Raw genomic sequence first — 19640 nt, forward strand, 5'->3', positions numbered from 1 at the left:
CAATGTCGAATAGAGGGGCCTCATTTTACTCATTCATCACCTAGATTGCGAAATAGACCATACTAGAAGCTTGTGAAATTTAAAAAAAATTAATGTAAGAGCATTTATTCATGTCATATTTTGGTAAGGGGAGGCAGGCATAGGGAGGAAAAGTCAGTGAAGTCGATAGTTTTAAAATAGATTACAGATTGTATTACTTGTTAAATTTTGTTCATGTGGAGCTTCTACTTTCCATGTTGCTGTATGCTAGCTGTACAGCTATTTGTAAATGAGCTGAATGAGACAAATTTTAGTTGTTAGCATTTTTAGTAGCTTTATGCTGAAGATATTGCCTGGCTCTTGTACATGAAAAATGTTAGATTTATTCTTATCTGTAAAAACTACAGTTTTGGCTCATCATGTTCTTTGAAGGGTTTTTGCAATATTCAAATAAGATTCAGTAAGCTCTAACTTGTTTAGGAGAATAGTGTTGACACAGGATAAAATATTTACTTTTCTTCAGAAGTTTTGAAGGGCACACATAAAAAACCCAAGTAATAGACCACATCAGACATGACATTGCTAATCCGGAAAAAGTACCGTATATACTCATTCATAAGCCAAATTTTTTTGGTAAAAAAGTGAAGCACCAGAGAGCGGGGGTCAGCTTATCAACGGTCATTATTACAAACAAACAGCAAAGCACAGGTATATTGCAATGCTTCTTGTCTCACTCCCAAGCCAAGAGTTATCTCTTTGGAAAAATGAAGCCAGATCTTCAATGTCCAAATGAGGTTAGGGGCTTGTCTTAACATATTATCTGAAAGACAGATGTAGATTTGTCAGCACAAATTTAGTCCTGATGAGAAATAGTATATTCATCTTTATTGTGGCCTCTGTATGTGTGCATTGCATTATATGCTCATCTTGCAGGCTTGAGATGTATATCTGATATGCAATATTGGAAAATGTAACATTTGAAAACGCTTTCATCTAAAACTGTTCAGAGTTACTGTGTCTCTTTTACTTTTTCTCCATGACTAACTAAAATTTTACATACAAGAATTTTCTGTTTTCCTTCTTAGAATGCAGTCAAATCTACTACTGGTATTATATTCGCTAGCAAATCATTCACTGTTAAAGTGTGTTGTATCTGTGTAGCTCTAAAATAAAAGCCTTGCTACTCTGAGTTTAAAATGATGGATGAGTATTTACTAAAGTTTTCCCATCTGTAGCTGTTAATTATTCTTTTCAATCTCCTAATATTAAGTGTGGAGACTGAAGGTGATTTAAATTAGCAAAGAGATAGTAATTCCCCATTACCAATAGTTCTTGAAAAAGAAAATATAAGTCTGGATACTCAGCTTGCATGAATGAGCATAGCTCTGTTGAAGACAATGGAGATATGTCAGTATACCTCAGCTAAAGGCCTGGCTCAGGGTCTGTAGAATTTAAAAGTACAAAATTAAGATAATAAATTTTATACAGTCTAATTTTATTTGTACTGATCTCTTGCTAGTTATATGACAGGGCAGAGTCCTGAGTGTTTAAGTTGTTTACCTGTGATATATTTTACCCCAAATTACTGTTATGGACTCTCAACCTTAATTCCATTTTAATAGTTTCTTGTTTCAGAGTTTCTTAGCATTTTTTTAACCTATTCAAAATGTCATACATGAACAGTAAACAAACAAACAAACAAAAAACAAAGAAAATCCTACCACGTGATATTTGTAATGATTTGAATCTATACAATATCAGCCTTAAATCATTTAAAAAATCATTTAAACTATTAGCGTGAGATTCTCAGTTACGTTCTAGCTGCTTTGCACCATTCTGGTGCAGAGCAAAGCAACTAGAGGTACTGATAAATTGGCCCTTACTTTGCAATTGGCTGATTGGTTTTAGTTATCTGGGAAACAGGTTTGGTTTTTTTTTATTTTAATTATTTTAAAAATATATAGAAAAATTTGCCAAGTAATCCTCCAGGATATGAAAGGATGTAGTTGAAAGGATCTATTATTCACTTTTAATGGGCAATAGTTATTTATAAAAGCCTGGAGGCAGACTGGGCAGCAGAAGGCACAAGGTGGGCGAGAGCAGGGCTATATAGGAGGGAGGGGTGATAGAGGATGAAATTGGGAAGAGAGGAAGGTGGGGGATTCAGTGGAAATGTTGAGGGTGGTGGATGGTTAGGCCAGGAATTTACTTTGGGACCTGAGGCAGGGGACTGTGTTAGTGCAACTGGTGCTATATAAAGGTGGAAACTTAGAAGGAATTGCCTCCCTCCTATAATGGTTCCTCTTTTTCTCCTGCCTCTGCTCCCCTAGCAGGAGTTGCACAGTTAGGGCAATCAGATTTCCTTAACTCTGCCCTGTAGTGATACCATGTTATCAACTTTTAATTCTGATGAAGGCATTTTAGAATCTGTGATCCTCGATTATGTTAAAGTGATTTTTAAAGATGCATCAGCTAGATATGAATTATTAACCTTAAATCATTTTCTAATTTTTAACTCTTATTCATAGAGTAGCTCTTGCTACTCAATGCCACTCTGGAGAAGCACAAATCGCCAAAGTATACTGACCGGTGCAACTGAATTTCCAGGTGCTTTATTTTGCAAAGCAGCTACAGTATATGCTCTGGCTTCCCCAGAGTAACTGCTGTAATTTTGACAGGTTTCAGAGTAACAGCCGTGTTAGTCTGTATTCGCAAAAAGAAAAGGAGTACTTGTGGCACCTTAGAGACTAACCAGTTTATTTGAGCATTGGTTAGTCTCTAAGGTGCCACAAGTACTCGTTTTCTTTTTGCTGTAATTTTGAGGCATATACTCTGTATTCTTCATACATAGCAAAGTGGTTAAAGCCCTGCTTTAAGTGCAAAACTCAACCTTAACCATGGAATTTCCATATAAACACATGGGGCTAGATACACAAAAAATTTAGGTGTGGCAACACTCAGCATCACCATGCATCCCATGCCTAATTCTTAAAGCCTGGATTAGGCCTCTAGGCTCCCTATACAATGAATAGAGGGAGAAAGGTGCATCAGAATGAAATTGACAAAAGCCAGTATGCTAGGCAGCTCTTTCACCTAAACTAGCCAATGGGAGATGCCAAGACAAGGAGTGAGTGCTAAACCCCATCCTTCTTTTGGAGATAAACATCTAAATCCAAGCTTCAGGGAGGCACTTGGGATTCTCAGTTGCAAACCCTCTATTGGAGTTAGGTGCCTGTGCTGTTACTGCAATAAATCCTGGGGTTGGGGAAGGCTGTTTAGTGTATGCTCACCTATAGCAGCTCAAACTAGTAAATGTGCTCAGAGTTTGCCTACCAGATCGGACCCTGGAAGTGAGTTAGCCAGAGAAACGCCTGTCTTTCCCCAGTTTGTAAATCACTCTGGGACATATGTGTCTGGACACCTGGTATGGAGTTGCTGTGTCATGCTCATGGACAGAAACATATGTGCCCAGGGAAATTTTACTACAAACATATAGGCGCTTTGTGAGTTTAGGCACCTATAGGATTTGGTGGCAGCTGAATGAGGGATTTGTGAATTCCAGTGGGACCTGATTCTGGGATTTAGGTGTCTAAAGTATCAGTTAGGCACCTAAGTTCTTTTTATGACTCTATCCCATAATGTGGATCTGTGTAAATGAATCCGCTAATAAGGGATGAGATATCTGCCCAAAGATGAGTTGAAGGCCATTTGTTGAACTTAAATTTTATTGTTTGTAGGCCATGTACACTTTTTAAAAAACCTTTTGTTTTCAAGTGTTTAGCTTCCTATATTCAAGAATTAAGAACCATCAGTAGATGTTAACAAGCACATTACCTCCCCTTCCCCAAATGTAGTTGGAGTTTCAAGAAAAGTGAATTCTCTTGAAAGATTTTCTTATGTTGCCTTTACTGTTAAGCCATGGCATTGTTTTTAATCATTATCAGCAAAACTACCCTGACAGATATTTCTAATTTGGAAAGAAAACTGATTCAACCTTAACAAAAGCAAAAAGAATTTGTAGATTCTATTGTTTCAGGTTGCACATCTCATAACCATGATCATGGAATCAATTACCTGTTTATCTGTGAAATGTGATACAATAATGGCTCAAATGCATATTGCACAATAACTTAAAATACCACAAAACTATGTTCAACAGGAAAAGAGTCTTTTAGAAATACTCAGATACACTGCAAAAATGCTTTAGCTGTAATATAGAATAGTAACGTATAACAACACTGGCAATAAAACTAGCCTATTATTACTGCTTTTTTCAGCTTACTAGCCCCCTGGGAAGGCATGAATCACTTTGGTTGTGTTATCTCTTTGCAGACTAGCTGTTGGCACTGACTGTTGCATTTGTGCTGCTGCACTGAGCTCCATCACTACCTGAAAGTCTCTAAACTAGAGATCAGGTGACACTTGATTTCCTTTTGGCAGCTAATTATTTCTGGTTTGGCATACAACTCTCCTGTCAGCCTTTAATCAGATAACTCACACCAAAATAGCTCCCCTTTCAGCTTTGCAGAATAAAAATCTTAATAAGTTTAACTTGAAATTCAGGTAAATAAATAATGATTATTAAAAATGAGTGCCTTTTGCTTTGCGTACATGACATACGTCAGTGATGTCTTATGCGCACACACAAAAATTCTCCTCCTAGAGGAAAAAGGTAGGTGTTGGAAGGTTAGTTACACTTGGCATGACTTGCTGCTATGGTTTCCAAAGTTAAGGGGAAGTTATGGTAATTATCAGCCTTGGCTACTGAGTCAGGAACCAGCCCTCAGGGAAACTAAGCTTCCCCAATGGGTTTTACGTGTTGACAGTTTTTTTTTCCCCTGTAGCTTTGAAGAAACAGTGGGATACTTTGGGATAAAGCCAAAGTCTGGTGAGAAGGACATCACACCAAACTACGTTTTCACTGTGTGGTACGAGTTCTGCAGTGACTTCAAGACCATTTGGAAACGAGAGAATAAAAACATTTCCAAAGAAAGGTAAGGTTCTAATAAAGTCATTAATACTATTTCAGATGTCTGGGAAACTGTTCCTTCTCAACCGAACAAATTATACTCCCATATTTCACAGGCGTCATTGTTTTCTTTCAGATCAAATGGACATCAAGGAAAGATTATTCCCTCAGGGTACGCAGGAAAATTCACCAAAGGCATGCTGTCCCCACACAAAGATAAACACATATAATCTGATAAATTACACTTTCTTAACCCCTTCCAATTACTAGCTAGTAAAATGAAAGGGGAGCTATGCTAATTTGTAACAGATTGCTTCTCTGTGTATTTTCATGTTGAACTAGTCTAAATGAGGCGATATTGCTGTCGCAGACAGTACAGACAAATAAAAGTGAATGCTTTTCCAGTTAATATACTGCACTTGCATCAAAGGGAAGCCCCTGAGATTCAGGCCACACTTAGCACAGTGTTGAAGCCCCACACTGAATTTACAGCACCACTTCTGACTGTTGGTATCCTGCTGAGGACATCAAACTGCATGCCGCTAGATCTCACCACAGTCTCCTGATTTTATTAGTTTGAGTAAAAAAATAAAATAAAATAGAAACCCCACAGCTCTGAGCCTGATTTTAAAAAAAGAGAGAGGTTGAATCCTATTTTTAAAAAGAGAGGAAAAAAATCTGTTGTATGCAAATACCCCATGGGGATCACATACTTTTGCATTGAAAAAGTACTGAATGGGTTGTAGTACATTCAGACTTCAGAAAAAAATGGACAACTCACTTTCAGTGCAAAATATAAATCTGGGTGCATATTCCAAATTCAACTCAGTAAAATAAGAAAACATACTTCTGGAGAACATATTAGTGAGAGTAGTAAACGCACTAGCGCTTAGGCTGTTCATTTTGCTCTAAATCAGAGTGAATTGTTGAATTGACTAGTTGGTATTGAACAGGTAAAAGCCAACTTTTAAAGACATGCCAGAAAAATCATAAATTCCCAAATATATTTGAGCCCTATGAATATATTTCAAATCTGGTGTGAATTGCCAATAATACAGTTTTAAAAAACTTAAATAGCATAGCATTCTGGATCATTCATTTAACAGCATAAAAAAATCAATTACAATGTTTACATCATGTAACGTTTACAAGGGTATCTTTTATATTTGCTTGCGCCTGATTTGACATCTGAAACTATATAAAATCAATTGGCATTTAGCAGACTTCCATAGACTTCCACAATACAATAGCTGGATGTATTTTCTGTTGAATCATGTCCTTTTAGTATCATTCCATTGCTAGTCATGAGGAATATAAATTAATGTACCAAAAAAAGATCGAGGCCACACATCCTTTCCTTTTTAATTTATATAGTACCAGGATTCTGATTGCATACCAATAGCCCCTTCAAAGAAACTGGTTTAAATACCCATGTAAAGGCATAAACATAGCATTAGACATCTTAACAGAACTTCTCAACTATCTTTAATATATTATTTACGCTATTTTGGTTTGTAAGTAAAACCATCCACCATCATTTTGCCTGTTTCATTGCTAAGATACTATCAAAATTCTATTTACAAATAAAAAGGTGGTACAGATCTCTGATCCATTCTGCTAATGGGTCTGATGTAATGTTTATTCCTGTTCATGAATATAAAGCTGTAGCCAGTAGAACACAAAGCACAAGGTTTTGAATTCGTAAACAATTCAAATTCACATAGATAATATTTTTTAGTTTGCGTCAAATTATTTTATTAGAATATCATTAACCTTGAAAAGGTTTGTTCGGATTTTTTTTCTTTAAATTTAAAACCTGGGTGATTCATCAAGACAGCGTGCTGCTGAAATGAAGAGCCTCATGAAATAACTAAATTAGAATGATGGAAAAACTGTTTTCATCATCTTGTAAAGTCATGACCCTTTAAAGTTTCTGTTTTACAAAGTGTGAGACTGACACTTCACCAACCGCTGTCCAGGAATAAAAGGTTGAAAGAAATTTAAGTACTGATCACTGTACATTGTGAAGGAAACTTTTTTAGTTTTGTTTTTACTGCAATGGTAAACTTTAATAACCTTAGTATGATAGGAATGGACAGCTGTCTTCTGTAGCTGGGTGAAGCTCAGTAATTTGATGCACGATTTGTTTTGCATTTCTACATGTTTATAATTAAAATGTAAAAAAGAGACGTATTTATCAGTAACAAATTCTTCTTGGATCTAGGGAGGAAATATTGTAGAAGCAGAATAACTAGCTTTAGTCAATATTTTAAAACTTGGGTGTCAACAATTAGACACTTAAATCTTTATTTAGGCACCTAAATAACTGATGCCTTAATAATCTTTGGAGGTAAATTCAATGTGAGCTGCAGATGTTTGGCTTATCTTTTCTCAGAATTATTCCTGTTATGTAGGTGTGTAAATGTGGATTTCATTGTCTAGATTTAGGAACCCAAATGTGAAGACTTTGCTCTGAGTTTTTTTCTGTCATCGTCTAAAAATTTGATGGATTATAATTAGTATAAAAATAAAAAAAGTGCAGTCTAGGTTTCCAATATGAGAAATCTTAAACAACTAAACTAAATATTTTTGGTTTATTAAAAGGACAGCTAAAGATTTCTAAAAGTACAGAAAAAGACGTTAATAGTACCCTTAACTAAGTGATAGACTCAGCTGCAAGATCTTGTTTTGTCTAAAAACTACTTGACCTCTAAATGTAACAAAACTGTAGAAATCTAATTAGATTTCTATCCAACGTTTTTTAGTAGCAGAAACACTTTAACCATGCTACCCTACACTTAACTGACCATGAAAATAAGTTAGCTGCTTGCAAAATATAGTTGAATTATTGTCTCTTTCCTGGACAAAATCTGCACATCGTTTAGGAATCCGAAACAGAGTTATAGATGTAGATATTAAAACTACATGTGTATAATAAATAAATGACTGTAGAGATATATGTAGAATTTTTTCAAAATAAATTCCCTGTATAGGGATACTTTCTCTTTCAGACATACCATTTCCTCCAGTGTTAGTATGTAACTATAATACCGTAAAATCTGCTTTGAAGATCACCTATTTGTAAAGAGAATCTGTCTAGAATGGCCACTTCCCCTTCATCCGCTACATATATTTTCATGTAAATGCACCATAATGCCAACCACATGTTGGGGACATTGAAGACTGTATTTTCCACAAGTCCAGTTATTTTATTGGCAGCTTTTTAATATGTACATCTGAATGTCCAAACTACAAAGTTTCTTCATACAGATCTTTTTCTTCTTTTTTCAAAAATTTCTCATGCTCATTAAATTGAAGAATACATTTTGAGTTACAAAGCAAACAATATTTTGTAATAACAAGCCAGTATCTCTCCAGATTTATTTTATATTTAATTCTATTAAGAAACCCTTTGCACTGTCTTTTCTTGGATTGTTTGTGAGACTGCGACCATGCCCTGGACTGGGAAAATAAGTGGTAGGATGTGGCCCCAGGAGGCAAACTTATCAAGCACCCCAGTGTGCTCCGTTGCTGCCATTGTAGGACCCCTGGGCCGAAGCCTGGTAGACAGGAAGAGTCCAGGCTTCCCCTATAAGCCAGCCACAAGGGTGGCATAACCCCTGACCTTGAGTTAAGGAGAGTGAAGACATTGTAAGCCCTAAAGTAAGGGGGCTTTTTGGGTCCGGAGTTGGGCTGGACACTCCTTTTTTGCAGGACGTTGGACTTCTATATTTTCTTGAACTCTGTTACGCAGAAAAAGGGTGGACTTCAACAACGACCTGGACAGAGGGCCAAGTTACCAGCTACCAAAAGAGGGTGACCCCTGGTAGGGGATGCTAGAGACAGGGGAGAGTTGTAATCTGGGGGGACCTAACCACTAAGTGGTACCACCAGTCAGCCCAATCCTATCACAAGCTCAGCCTAGCAAAAAGAAGGCTGTGAGGTGGTATGATTGCTCTCAATAAATACATCATGGGTAAACACCAGGAAAGATAAAGAGTTATTCAAACTAAAGAACAATGTTGGCATGCACAAGAACAAGTGGGTGTACTCAGGCTGAAAATTAGAAGGTTTCTAACCATCAGAAGAGTGAGGTTCTGGAACAGCTTCCCAATAGTTTTGGGGGAAAAAACACTTAATTCATTTCAAGAGAGCAGGAAAAGTATATGTGTGGGACTGTATGTCAGGGTTGTTTATGGTGGTGTGGGGCAGGGTTGTGGGGCAGCCCTGGTTGTTCTTTCTGGTTTATGTCTTGCATTCTTAAAGCTCATGCGTCAGGGCTTCAGCCAGTCACCTGTAACAGTCAGAAAGGGATACCTCCCCCTTTACCCCCCGCTCGCCCCCCAAAATCTGATTTCCTTTTTTGTCTCCTTCCTCTGAAGCATCAGAGATGGTCACAGCTGGAGATGGGACATTGGACAGGGTGGGCCAGTGCTCTGAGGTGGCACCAAGCACTCTCTCTCCCATGCTAGGCTGGCTGGTTCTTGCTCACATGCTCAGGGTCTAACTGAGTGCCATATGTAGGATTAGGAAGGAATTATCAGGGCTTTTTGCCACCTTCTGTACCATGAAAGTCCGGGGCACTTGCTGGGATTATCTCGTTATAGCTCATTTAATTGTTGCCCCACCATTGCAGGAGGCCTTGATCCCTGGTGCACCTCAGTCCCTTTTATTCTCTACCTGTGGCATATAATAATTTAGTCTTCTGTGGGCTGTAATACTAATTTTGGTTGCTGAGTTAGTGTGGGGGATGTTGGCCACTTGAGATACACAGGATGTCAGATTGGATGATTTGGGGGTCCCTTCTGGCCTTAAACAGTCCAATTCTATGACCAGTTTTGGTTTTCAGTTTCACTCAGAACACTAGTCCTTGTCCTAGCTGAGCATTAGCAAGTTATCTCTTGGAGTTTCACCCATGAAAGCAAGCACAATGGTAGTGTACATATTTTATTTTTAAAAATATTATCTTAACTACAAAAAGATTGCAATTAAAATCCTTTACATGTTTCTCAAAAGTCATTTTTCAAAAAAAAAAAACCAATGAAATTTAATATGATGGTGATCTTACTTCTATATAGAGCCAAAAGCATTTAACAATTTAACTGACTGTACAAACTATTTCTCCTGGACATCCTATCTAATCTGTCCATAATTATCATGACACCCACACAGCACCAGTGGAATGGCATGGGGAAGTTGCTAATTAGCACTGAGCTGTGCTACATATTCATTTAGAACAAGAGCCAGATGAAACTTCAGTGAGAATTTAAGTAGGCTGAAGTTAATTATTCATGTTGTAATTTGCCTGGGAAGCATACCATGTGTAACACCAGACAAAAAAAGCACTAAGATTCTTGTGTTCAGGGCCAAGTGATTAGGACTTCAGGTTTACATCTCATCCAAAGAATCACAAAGCTAGACTCTGCTTAGCTTGTGAGGACTATTGGAATCACAGTGGAAGGTGATATGGCTTTAAGCTGTATGGTATTAATAGTTATTACAGGTTTGTAAAAAATGAATTCTATCTTATGATACTTTTATACTATCATGGTGCTCACAGTAAACTATGGATATCTTATTTATCAGCTTCTGATGGGGAAAACAGTTAAAATTATTATTTTCAATATTATGTGCAGTTTGTAGGCAAGTCATTTCAATGTCACTCACAATGTGTTCATCCCACTGATAGTGCAATCAGGCTTTGATCCTGATTAGAGCGGCTGAACATTACTGAAATACTGCTGGTTGGCATTTTATTAGACCTTCCACGTTGTCAGTGTGTTAATGACAGCATAACACATTGTCTCATGAATGCCACATATAGTTTCACAATATTACTGGAATCTGGCCTCCTTACAGTTTTTAGAAGATTGTACATTGCAAATCACATTTAAACTAAATATTACTATTTCCTCATGAGTTCTTAGGGTTTGAACAGTACGAATACCAGTGTCACTGCCATCTGTTCTACTGTAAAAAAGGGAAAGTGTTAGTGACGCTCTTCTCATTATTGGGGTAACCTTCTCCCTTCCCAGCTTTTCTTCACCTTCCACCCCCCACCCCATATAAGCTTCAGAGATACCGCTTTTTACTTCTGATCTCTTCCATGTTGTTCATACATTATCCAGAACAATGGATGGCAATCAGTGTGAGGTTCTACTTGTTGCTGTCTTTGTGACCGTGGTGACTGTTGTTTGTATTATGGTAGAACCCATTATGCTAGGCACAACACTGATGCACACATGATGGTCTCTGCCCCAAATATCTTATCTAAATATATGATGGGAGGCAACAGGTGGAGACAGAAAATGGGATTATGCTTAGTGTAATGAGCGGCAGCTGAGGTACACCAGTAGTTTAGCCATTGTCAAGTGTTTTATAGGCATCACAACCTAAGTGAGTTTTAAGGAGAGATTTGAAAGATGATAATTAGATTGCTTTGCCGATTTTTTTTTTCAGGGCATTCCCCCCAGACATAAGGAGCAGCCTAGAAAACAGGTGAAGATGCTTGTGGGAAAATTTGACCAAAGGACATTAAAGGCTGGCATCATTCGCAGAGTGAAGTCGGAGTCTGACTGCTCTACATACTTCCCTTCACTCTCAAAGCTCTATCTGGTAGTTTGTGCATGAGTGAAGGGGAAAAAGGGAGCCAAATAGAGGGATGCAAAGAATGTTGTGATGTGGTCAAAGTGTTGAGTTTTGCATTTTTGCAGCAACATTTTGAATGGATTTAAGGGTGTCAAGATGGCATTTGTGTAGACCAGAAAGGAGGCGATTGCCATAGTCAAGATATAAGCTAATGAGGGCTTGTACCAGAATTTTAGCAGGATGAACAGAGGATGGATCTTAGAGATGTTTTGCAGGAAGAGCTGTCGGAGTGGATATGGTTTAGAGTGAGGGACAAGAGAAAGAGGATGCACAGATTACAGGCCTGAGTGGCAGGGAGGATAGTGTTGGTGTCCACAGAATATGAGAAAATGGTGTGTGCTTTCCTTGCAAGGTCCTCCGTCAGAATTCCTGTTCCTGAAAGAAAAAATAGGTATTCTCTGTTGCTCTTCTGCACCTGCTGTTTCCCGGTACATAAAATTATATTTTCTCCTCTTGGCTACAGAGTGAAGTCTGTTGTGTTGTCATATTTAACCCATATTCAGATGAACCGGCAACAGAGGATGTGGAAGTAACAGCATGCCTTCCAGCAGTAGATCCTTAAAGAAATTAAAAATAGGCTATCTGCATCAGCAATTTTAGGATTGGAGACAAACTTCATCGGCCTAGACAGACAAATACTTTTTGACTATATTCTTTTATTGGTTTCATAAAATATAGTATGGACATATTTAAAATTCAGCTTACAGTATATAAAATCTAGATAAATGTTGCAAATATGTCAATTTTCATTATATAAAAACCCATGATATACTGTGAAATGGTCAGTTTTGTAAAATTTAACCAGGTGTAATATACTGTCTAACCCAGTGGTTCTTAACCTGGGGTGCACACATCCCCTGCGGGTGCGAGATGCCCTTTCTGGGGGTGCGAGACATGCCAGATTTTTTTAGAAGGTAAATCATTGAAAACACAAATTAAGCACAGGCACATAAGTACAACTACTTTGTTTCATCAAACCTATGTATTTATTAACATTATACATTTTTAACGATGACTGTAATATACAAACAAAAAAATATATTTAGGTTTAAAGAACTGACCTACTTCAACGATTTTTGATAAGGGGTGCAAGAACATATTTTGAGAACCAAAGGAGTGCAGGCTGCAGTAAAAGTTAAGAATTCTAACCTGTACATTACTTTAAATGTGTGCACTAAATTTTATGAACTTTTGAACAGGAATAGTGTCATCTACTGACTAGTAGCAGCAGTGGAAAGAAGGGAATGCACAGTCCTGTTAATTCACAGTAAGAGTTGTGGAGGGGGAGCAGTGGATTCTGCTCAGAAATTCATGAAGTCCTGAGAGACTGTGGCTATGCCCTGCTCCCCACCCCACCCCGCCCGCTCAATCCTTGAATGCCAGCAGAGCCCTGACAACATGGAGCAGGTGTAGAGAGAATTGCATGGGCTCAGGAAAGAGGAAAACATGCTGTTTGCTTCTATTGTATCTTTGGGTTTTAGAGTCACAGAGGGGAGCATAGGGGTGAGTGGTGATAATAGCAACCTTTATCCTCCCAGCCCTTGTTTGCTCCTGTGGAGATGGAAGTTGTTTTTGTGAGCTTATGGAGAAAACATTTTAAATATGTAAAATACTATGTTTAGTTTTACGTTTGTATTCCCTACAATTACTGAATAACAAATTATGTTTTTAACGAAAAATAAAGGCCAAATTTTACAGCAGTGGCCTCTGATTTTGGTGCCTCAATTATTTGGGCACCTTGGTCTGATTTTCAGAGATGCTGAACACCCAGAACTCCCAACTAGAAGCGCAGGTGTGACTTTATTTCACATTACTTGGGGTAACTCAAAAGAGTTTCAGGTAAAATAATGGAATCATGATTTATCGGTTTAAAAATATGTAGCTCCATTTTTGTCACTTTCATCAGTTTTGTTTTTCAAAGTAATGTGCCAGAGTTTAAAGGATTGTTTAATATTAGTTTTATATGTATATTATATTTATGTATGTTACTAAATATAATATACATTTATAAATATATTATTCCTCCTGTATTCATTAGGATAATTTGATTTCTCTTGCTCAGAGATGACTGATGATAGTTCTTCCTTCGAACAGATTCACATTACAGCTGGTCAGATTTTGTGATTTTAACCAACTTGCATTCCTTAAAGTTTCCTCTTTTCTTAAAACACACAGAAGTATGTTTAATGTCTAGACATGAGCTGTGTCATTCATTGATTAATTCTGCCCAAACATAGAATATGTAAGAAAAGATATTAAACCTTTCATCGTGAAATGTGGTTTTCACAATTCAGTGTTCCAATGTGAAGCCCCAACAAAAACAAATCTTTTTCTGTGGTTTCCACATAGTACTGATTTTTGACTTGCAGATATATGCTTGTGATTGGGTGAATAATAGACTATATGGGCTTCCTGTTAGAATGGCAAAAATAGGACGGGATAAAAAATAAACAGCCAGTTAGTGGAAGAAGCACATTAAAATTAGTTTCACCATGGTTGCTGATCCAAACAGACAGATCTGCTTGGCCTGATGGTGTGTTGTTAAATTACAGGTGCAATTGTCGTAGAATGGTCTGGTATGCTGTAGAAGGGGGGGCAGTTCTACTTCCTGTGAAAGTACTGAAAGGACTGCTATGGACTGCAGTGAGAGCTGGAGAGGAAGGGAAAATACTGAAAGAGAAAAACAGTGAAAAACTCTCATAACTCAGTCCTCTGTGAAGAGGCTCAACTTTCAGACTGTTTTACAATTATTAATGCTTAGTCTTCTGTCCCCCTTGGGTATGTCCACACTGCAATGTAAGACCGGGGTAGTAGAACTCAAGTTAACAGCGTCTGAGATGGTTAATGTGGGGCTTGAGCATCTATACTCATTTATAACCCCAGGTTAGGAATTACTGAATCTTGGGTCCCAAACTGGGGCTTAACTGTCTGCACTGCATCATATAGGCCCAAGTCCAACCACCCATATCCCAAACTGCTAGTGCCTTCCCAAAACATTGGCCGGTCTAGTCCTCTGTTCATGGTGCAGTATGGGAAGACTTGACTGCCCACCAAACTTGACTGTCCAGAGGACAACAAAGGTAGGCCCATGTCATTGTGGGATTCTGTTGCTGGACTCACAGAGCACAAGTCCAGTAGGACTGTGTCTACACAGCAAATCAACAGGGCTTGAACTCTGGGTCCTGTTTGGCTCAGGGTCAGACCTTCCACCTCTGTGGGTCCTGGGACCTTGTGGCCGAGCCCTGGGTTAGCACAATTTGTAGACGAAGGAGGGGGAGGTTAGGCTTGAGCCTGTGTTCAAACCTCTGGCTTGCATTGCAGTGTAGACATATCCCTTGAGACACACAGTCCCCAGACTGTTTATGAAAGGTAAATTATCACTTTTATTGACATGTCATAACAGCAAGAACCCACCCGCAAATCAGAAATACTAAACAAGAAATGCCGCATCCAATTTAACAAAAATGTACAGTGCTGCCCTTGCAAGGTAGCTAAACCTCTCTCTCTTTTTTGTTGGGGACTTCCTGCTTGGGATGGATTGGCAGATCAATACCCCCACATTGCCTCACACGGTGTTAACAGAGAGGTGCCGCTGTGTCCATCAGCAGGGCACCTCTTATGGTGTCTCACTCTCCGTCACGGCTTCTCCACCATTTCTGCTGTCTGTGGACACCCGCATCGCTCCTGGACCACGGCATCCTCTTCAGGGCACGGCCCTCTGGCTGTGCCCCAACTCCATTGTTTCCTGCCTTCTGGGGGAACCAGCAGTCATTCGCCTGGCTTCTCGCCCCAGTGGCAAATTGCAGCCCCTAGTGCCCCTCGCTCAGGGGAAAACGGCAGTCCTTTGCCTGCCCACTTCCTTCGGCGGCCAGTGGAGCAAAGGTGGGGGCCTAGGCCTGCCTCTTGGCCCCAACCCAGGGACCCTATAGCTGGCAGCTGCTCACTGCCTCTCCTTCTCCTCTGCCACTACCTGCTGTTCTTGGGTCACTTCCCCATAGCCCCAGCACCTACTCGGCCCCTGTATCAAGGCCACAGTCTGGGAGCCAGCCAGACTGGAGCTCCACTTGCTCCCCTGACCCTGCCCAGCACTGCTCTGTCCCAGGTACTTCTCTCTACAGGGGCAGCCAGTCCTTCGCCCTCAAGCTGCAAGGAGAGATGCAGCTCATCTCTGCCCTGCAGCCTTTCTTATACAGCCCAGCCTGGCCCTGATTGGCTGCTTCTAAGCCTTCCTCTGATTGGCTGGGTTCTGCACTGCCACTCTAAGTGCTGCTATTAACCCTTTGCCAGCCAGTGAGGGCAGTTGCCCCATCACACCCCATTATCACATCTACCTGGTTATTTTAGTTCATTCATGATTTTCCTACTGCTTAGGGAGTTCTTTGGCTGTCAGATCCTGCCCCGCCCCCCATCTCCAGGTTGATGACTCATTTAACACGACGAACAAGTGAGCTCAAATAACAAGACAAAGTGGGCACCTATTCATTTTATTTATTTATTTGGTAAGCCGCACAACCTGTTCATTCTCCAGTGACTCTCAAGCAGGCTGAGACCCCTTATATTATTAATCTTGTCAAGCCACATTAGTAATGTTTTCTAGAAGTCCTCTTCAGCTGTTTTTCTGGCCATCCTATTGAACAAAAGGGTTATAGACTGCTCCCCTACTCTCAGGAATACCTTTTCCTTTCATCTGATCTCTGTAAAGTGTACAATATTAAACTGACCATCTTCATTAGTACTTAATATCACTGCAGTTACTGTCCGACAAGTAAAAAGGGATATTTAGTGGGATTTATTTGTTTAACTTCCAGTTTGACGTTCTGTTGCCTGACTTTTGTTTTATTGTAAATTGAGAACAAGTAATTGGCAAACAGTTAAAATAAGCAAGGAAGTTTGTACTTTTATAGGAAGGAGTACAGCAATTTAAGTCTATATAAATTCTCATAAACTGCATTTAACTTCTTAAAGGACTTGCTTTATGACACATTAAATAGTTTATTTTACGGTGATTAAAAATAATAGTATGTGGTATGATATCCCTGCAAATCGGTTATTTACATAGTATCTCCACTTAAGACAATGACAGACAATAATTAAGAGTTTATTCCTGTCTATGCAAATGAACTTTATCTCTAGTTTTACTTTTTGTGTATCATACTAATCTCTGAGCCAAATCACACAAGCCATGTACTTCACTTACTACTTATTTGTAGCATTTTAGCTGGAAAGAATTTCAGATACTATTTCATGATCATTACATTCATCATACAAGTGGCAACAACATTTCTGTTCACACCAAGTGAAGAGGGCAGAAAATGGACACAATAAGCGGAGAAAGGGTGGTGCTGCATATTTTATTTATAACATCCGTACAGCTGTAAGCATAACTGGCTAATTAAGCTTGCCTAGTAATCAGTCTGACTTGTGCTTATAGCCACGTATTGTGTGTGTTTATTTGGGTATTCTATTTAAAAAAAAAAAAAAAAAAAGGGTGGTTCCCGTGGTACACACATGCTACTTTGGAGGTTCATACAGCTCCAAAGTGTATTGTAAATATTAGTAATTTTTTCTGGAAAGCTGCCAGAACTTTAAATAGGCAAAGGTGTTTTCCCATTTTCAGATTTATTTTATTTTTTAAAAAGTGGAATATACAAGTGGGACGAGGGATTAGACAATAGCTGCCTTCAGCTAACTCTCTTTTGCATTGTTAGTTTTCACTTCATTTTATTTTAGCCAATTTTAGGCTAGTATTTCAACACACTAGTAGCAGTATCATTTCCAAGAGTAGGTGGGGTCTGCTATTATTTATAAAGCCTCTTCACAGTGTGGTTACTTTACTGATCTAATTACTGAACTAACCACTTTCTTATAACTAGGGCAACTCAATTTAAAAAATAATGAATAGTTAAGTCTGTCTTAAATTTTTTCTTGTGGTGCTGAGACTCCATGCTAATCCTTACCTGTCACACATTCACGAACCTATAGTGCACACCAGCAGGATCTACACAGACCAATGAATGCACAACACATTAGTGTGCTTTAGAAATCATGGCCCCATAGTGCATATTACAGCATCATGTGGACAAGCCCTTTGTTTCATAAAAGTGAGATGGTAAGCAACATATTATTCTGTTTCAACTAGACAATCTTTTCAGTTCTGCACTAATATCAGACAGGTAAGCATTAGCAGGTATAGTAGAACCTCCTTTACAAAAACCTTCGGGAATAGAGGCTGTTTGTAACTCTGAAATGTTCATAAATCAGAACAAAACATTATAGTTGTTCTTTCAAAAGTTTACAGCTGAACGTTGACATAATACAGCTTTGAAACATTACTATGCAGAAGAAAAATGCTGCTTTCAACCATCTTAATTTAATTGAAACAAGCACAGAAACAGTTTCCTTCCATTGTCAAGCCTTTTTTTTTTATGTTCACTTTTTTAGTCGTTTACATTTAGCACAGTTCTGCACTGTATTTGCTTTGTGTGTGTGTGTGTGTGTCTCCTTGCTGCTGTCTGATTGTGTACTTCCTGTTCTAGATGAGGGGTGTGGTTGACCTGTCAGTTAGTAACCCTGGTGTTCCGAACTCTGAGATTCTACTGTAGTCTCAGCACCATAAGTGCATCATTTAAGATGACCTTACTTATTCATGATTTTTTATCTTGAGTTTATCATCTCCAAGATTCTCTGTGGTTAAGGTGTTCGCTCAGTTTTATTTTGTAGTTGTTTGGAAAAAGCCCATAGTGTCAGTACAACAACCATAACTGCAGGGAGGGAGAGAAATTTAGGACTTACCTAAATAGGTGGTCCAAAATGAGGGCGTTCGTAGAATCCTGAACATCCCAGTTTGGTCCTACTGAATCTAAACATAGTAACTGCCTTTAAAAACTGAGGGGCACTTCTTTGCCATTATAACCTTTGCAGTTATGAGATGTGTACTCTCCAATGACTAGCAGTCATCTTGTCATTAAAAAGCAAAGCTCATTTGCGATCTGAGAGTTGTGAAGAGGTGACCTAGGGAGCATGTTAAAAGTTCAATAACTTGTAGACATCCGGACATGCTAATAAAATAAGTATTATAGTTTATAAGAACAAAAGGTATCACTAAAACCGTAAACAAACTTGATATTGTGTAAACCAAACCTCATATCAGTCTAACTTAAGGTGTTTCTATAGCGTCTATCAACACAGAATGTAAGTGGTGTTGGAAGTAAGGCTTCTTAAAAGTAACTTCACTGTTCCCTCATGCTCTTAGGCATTCGCAAGGAAAAAAAGTTCCAAATGCTAACAATTGTCCAACAGAAGCTTCCAAAATACATAGTTCAAACAAGGAATGTTCTGTTTTAAAAATGAATTAGACACCGATAAACACTGCAACATATTTATTAACATATTTTAATCGAAATGTTAGGAATCCCAATTGCTGCTGGAGGAATGCGCTACACAGTGGTACAAGAGGGAAGGAAGTCCATGTCAGTAATTGCAGAACTAATCCACATTACTTCTTGCTTTACATGGAAAATTCTTCCAAAATTTAGTGTGTCAAAGGCAGTTTGAACTGGTTTTGGTATTTTAAATACTTTATTGGCTGGGCACAGAAACAGGAAAAATTAAGTAAAAGGAGAAGGTAAAATTGGTCAGTATGACAGTGCCAAGAACTCTAAAGTTTATAAGAAAAAACCGTTTCGGTGTACGGTAGTGGAAATTGGGTTGTCTTTTTGTAATCAAAATGTACTTGCAATTTCCTTTCCTCTTGGACTTTCCAGACTAAAGTATAAACCAAGTGTCTACACCCTCCGAGCGTTAGTGATATGGAAAGTTGGAAGGGTACAATCTCTGGGATGGGGTGTAGGGGAGGTTAATAGAAAAAAGTGCAGTTTTGTGTAGAGAAAACTGTCTGATTTCACAGGATAACATTAAATTTCAGATTTCATAAGCACATGTTTTAATGGCCAGTATCAGACAAATCGTGCTTGAGGGGGAAAAAAATCCTTCGTGATCTTTCTCCTAAAGTCCCTGTGTGTTCGTTTCCCTTCTCCCTCTGCTG

The 19640-nt window shown here is 38.6% G+C and overlaps 1 protein-coding gene across 5 annotated transcripts in view; it reads left to right on the forward strand.

The window, feature by feature from the left end:
• FMN1 (formin 1) overlaps positions 1 to 19640 on the forward strand; it is a 393819-nt gene that overhangs the window by 359579 nt on the left and 14600 nt on the right. For all 5 annotated transcript variants that reach the window (XM_048854639.2, XM_048854640.2, XM_048854641.2 and 2 more), the window contains one exon: positions 4824 to 4973. In XM_048854639.2, the coding sequence (XP_048710596.2) occupies positions 4824 to 4973 (150 nt within the window). The remainder of the gene's footprint in view (positions 1 to 4823; positions 4974 to 19640) is intronic.

This window comes from Caretta caretta, chromosome 6 (assembly GCF_965140235.1).
Source record: "Caretta caretta isolate rCarCar2 chromosome 6, rCarCar1.hap1, whole genome shotgun sequence".
NCBI lineage: Eukaryota > Metazoa > Chordata > Testudines > Cheloniidae > Caretta > Caretta caretta.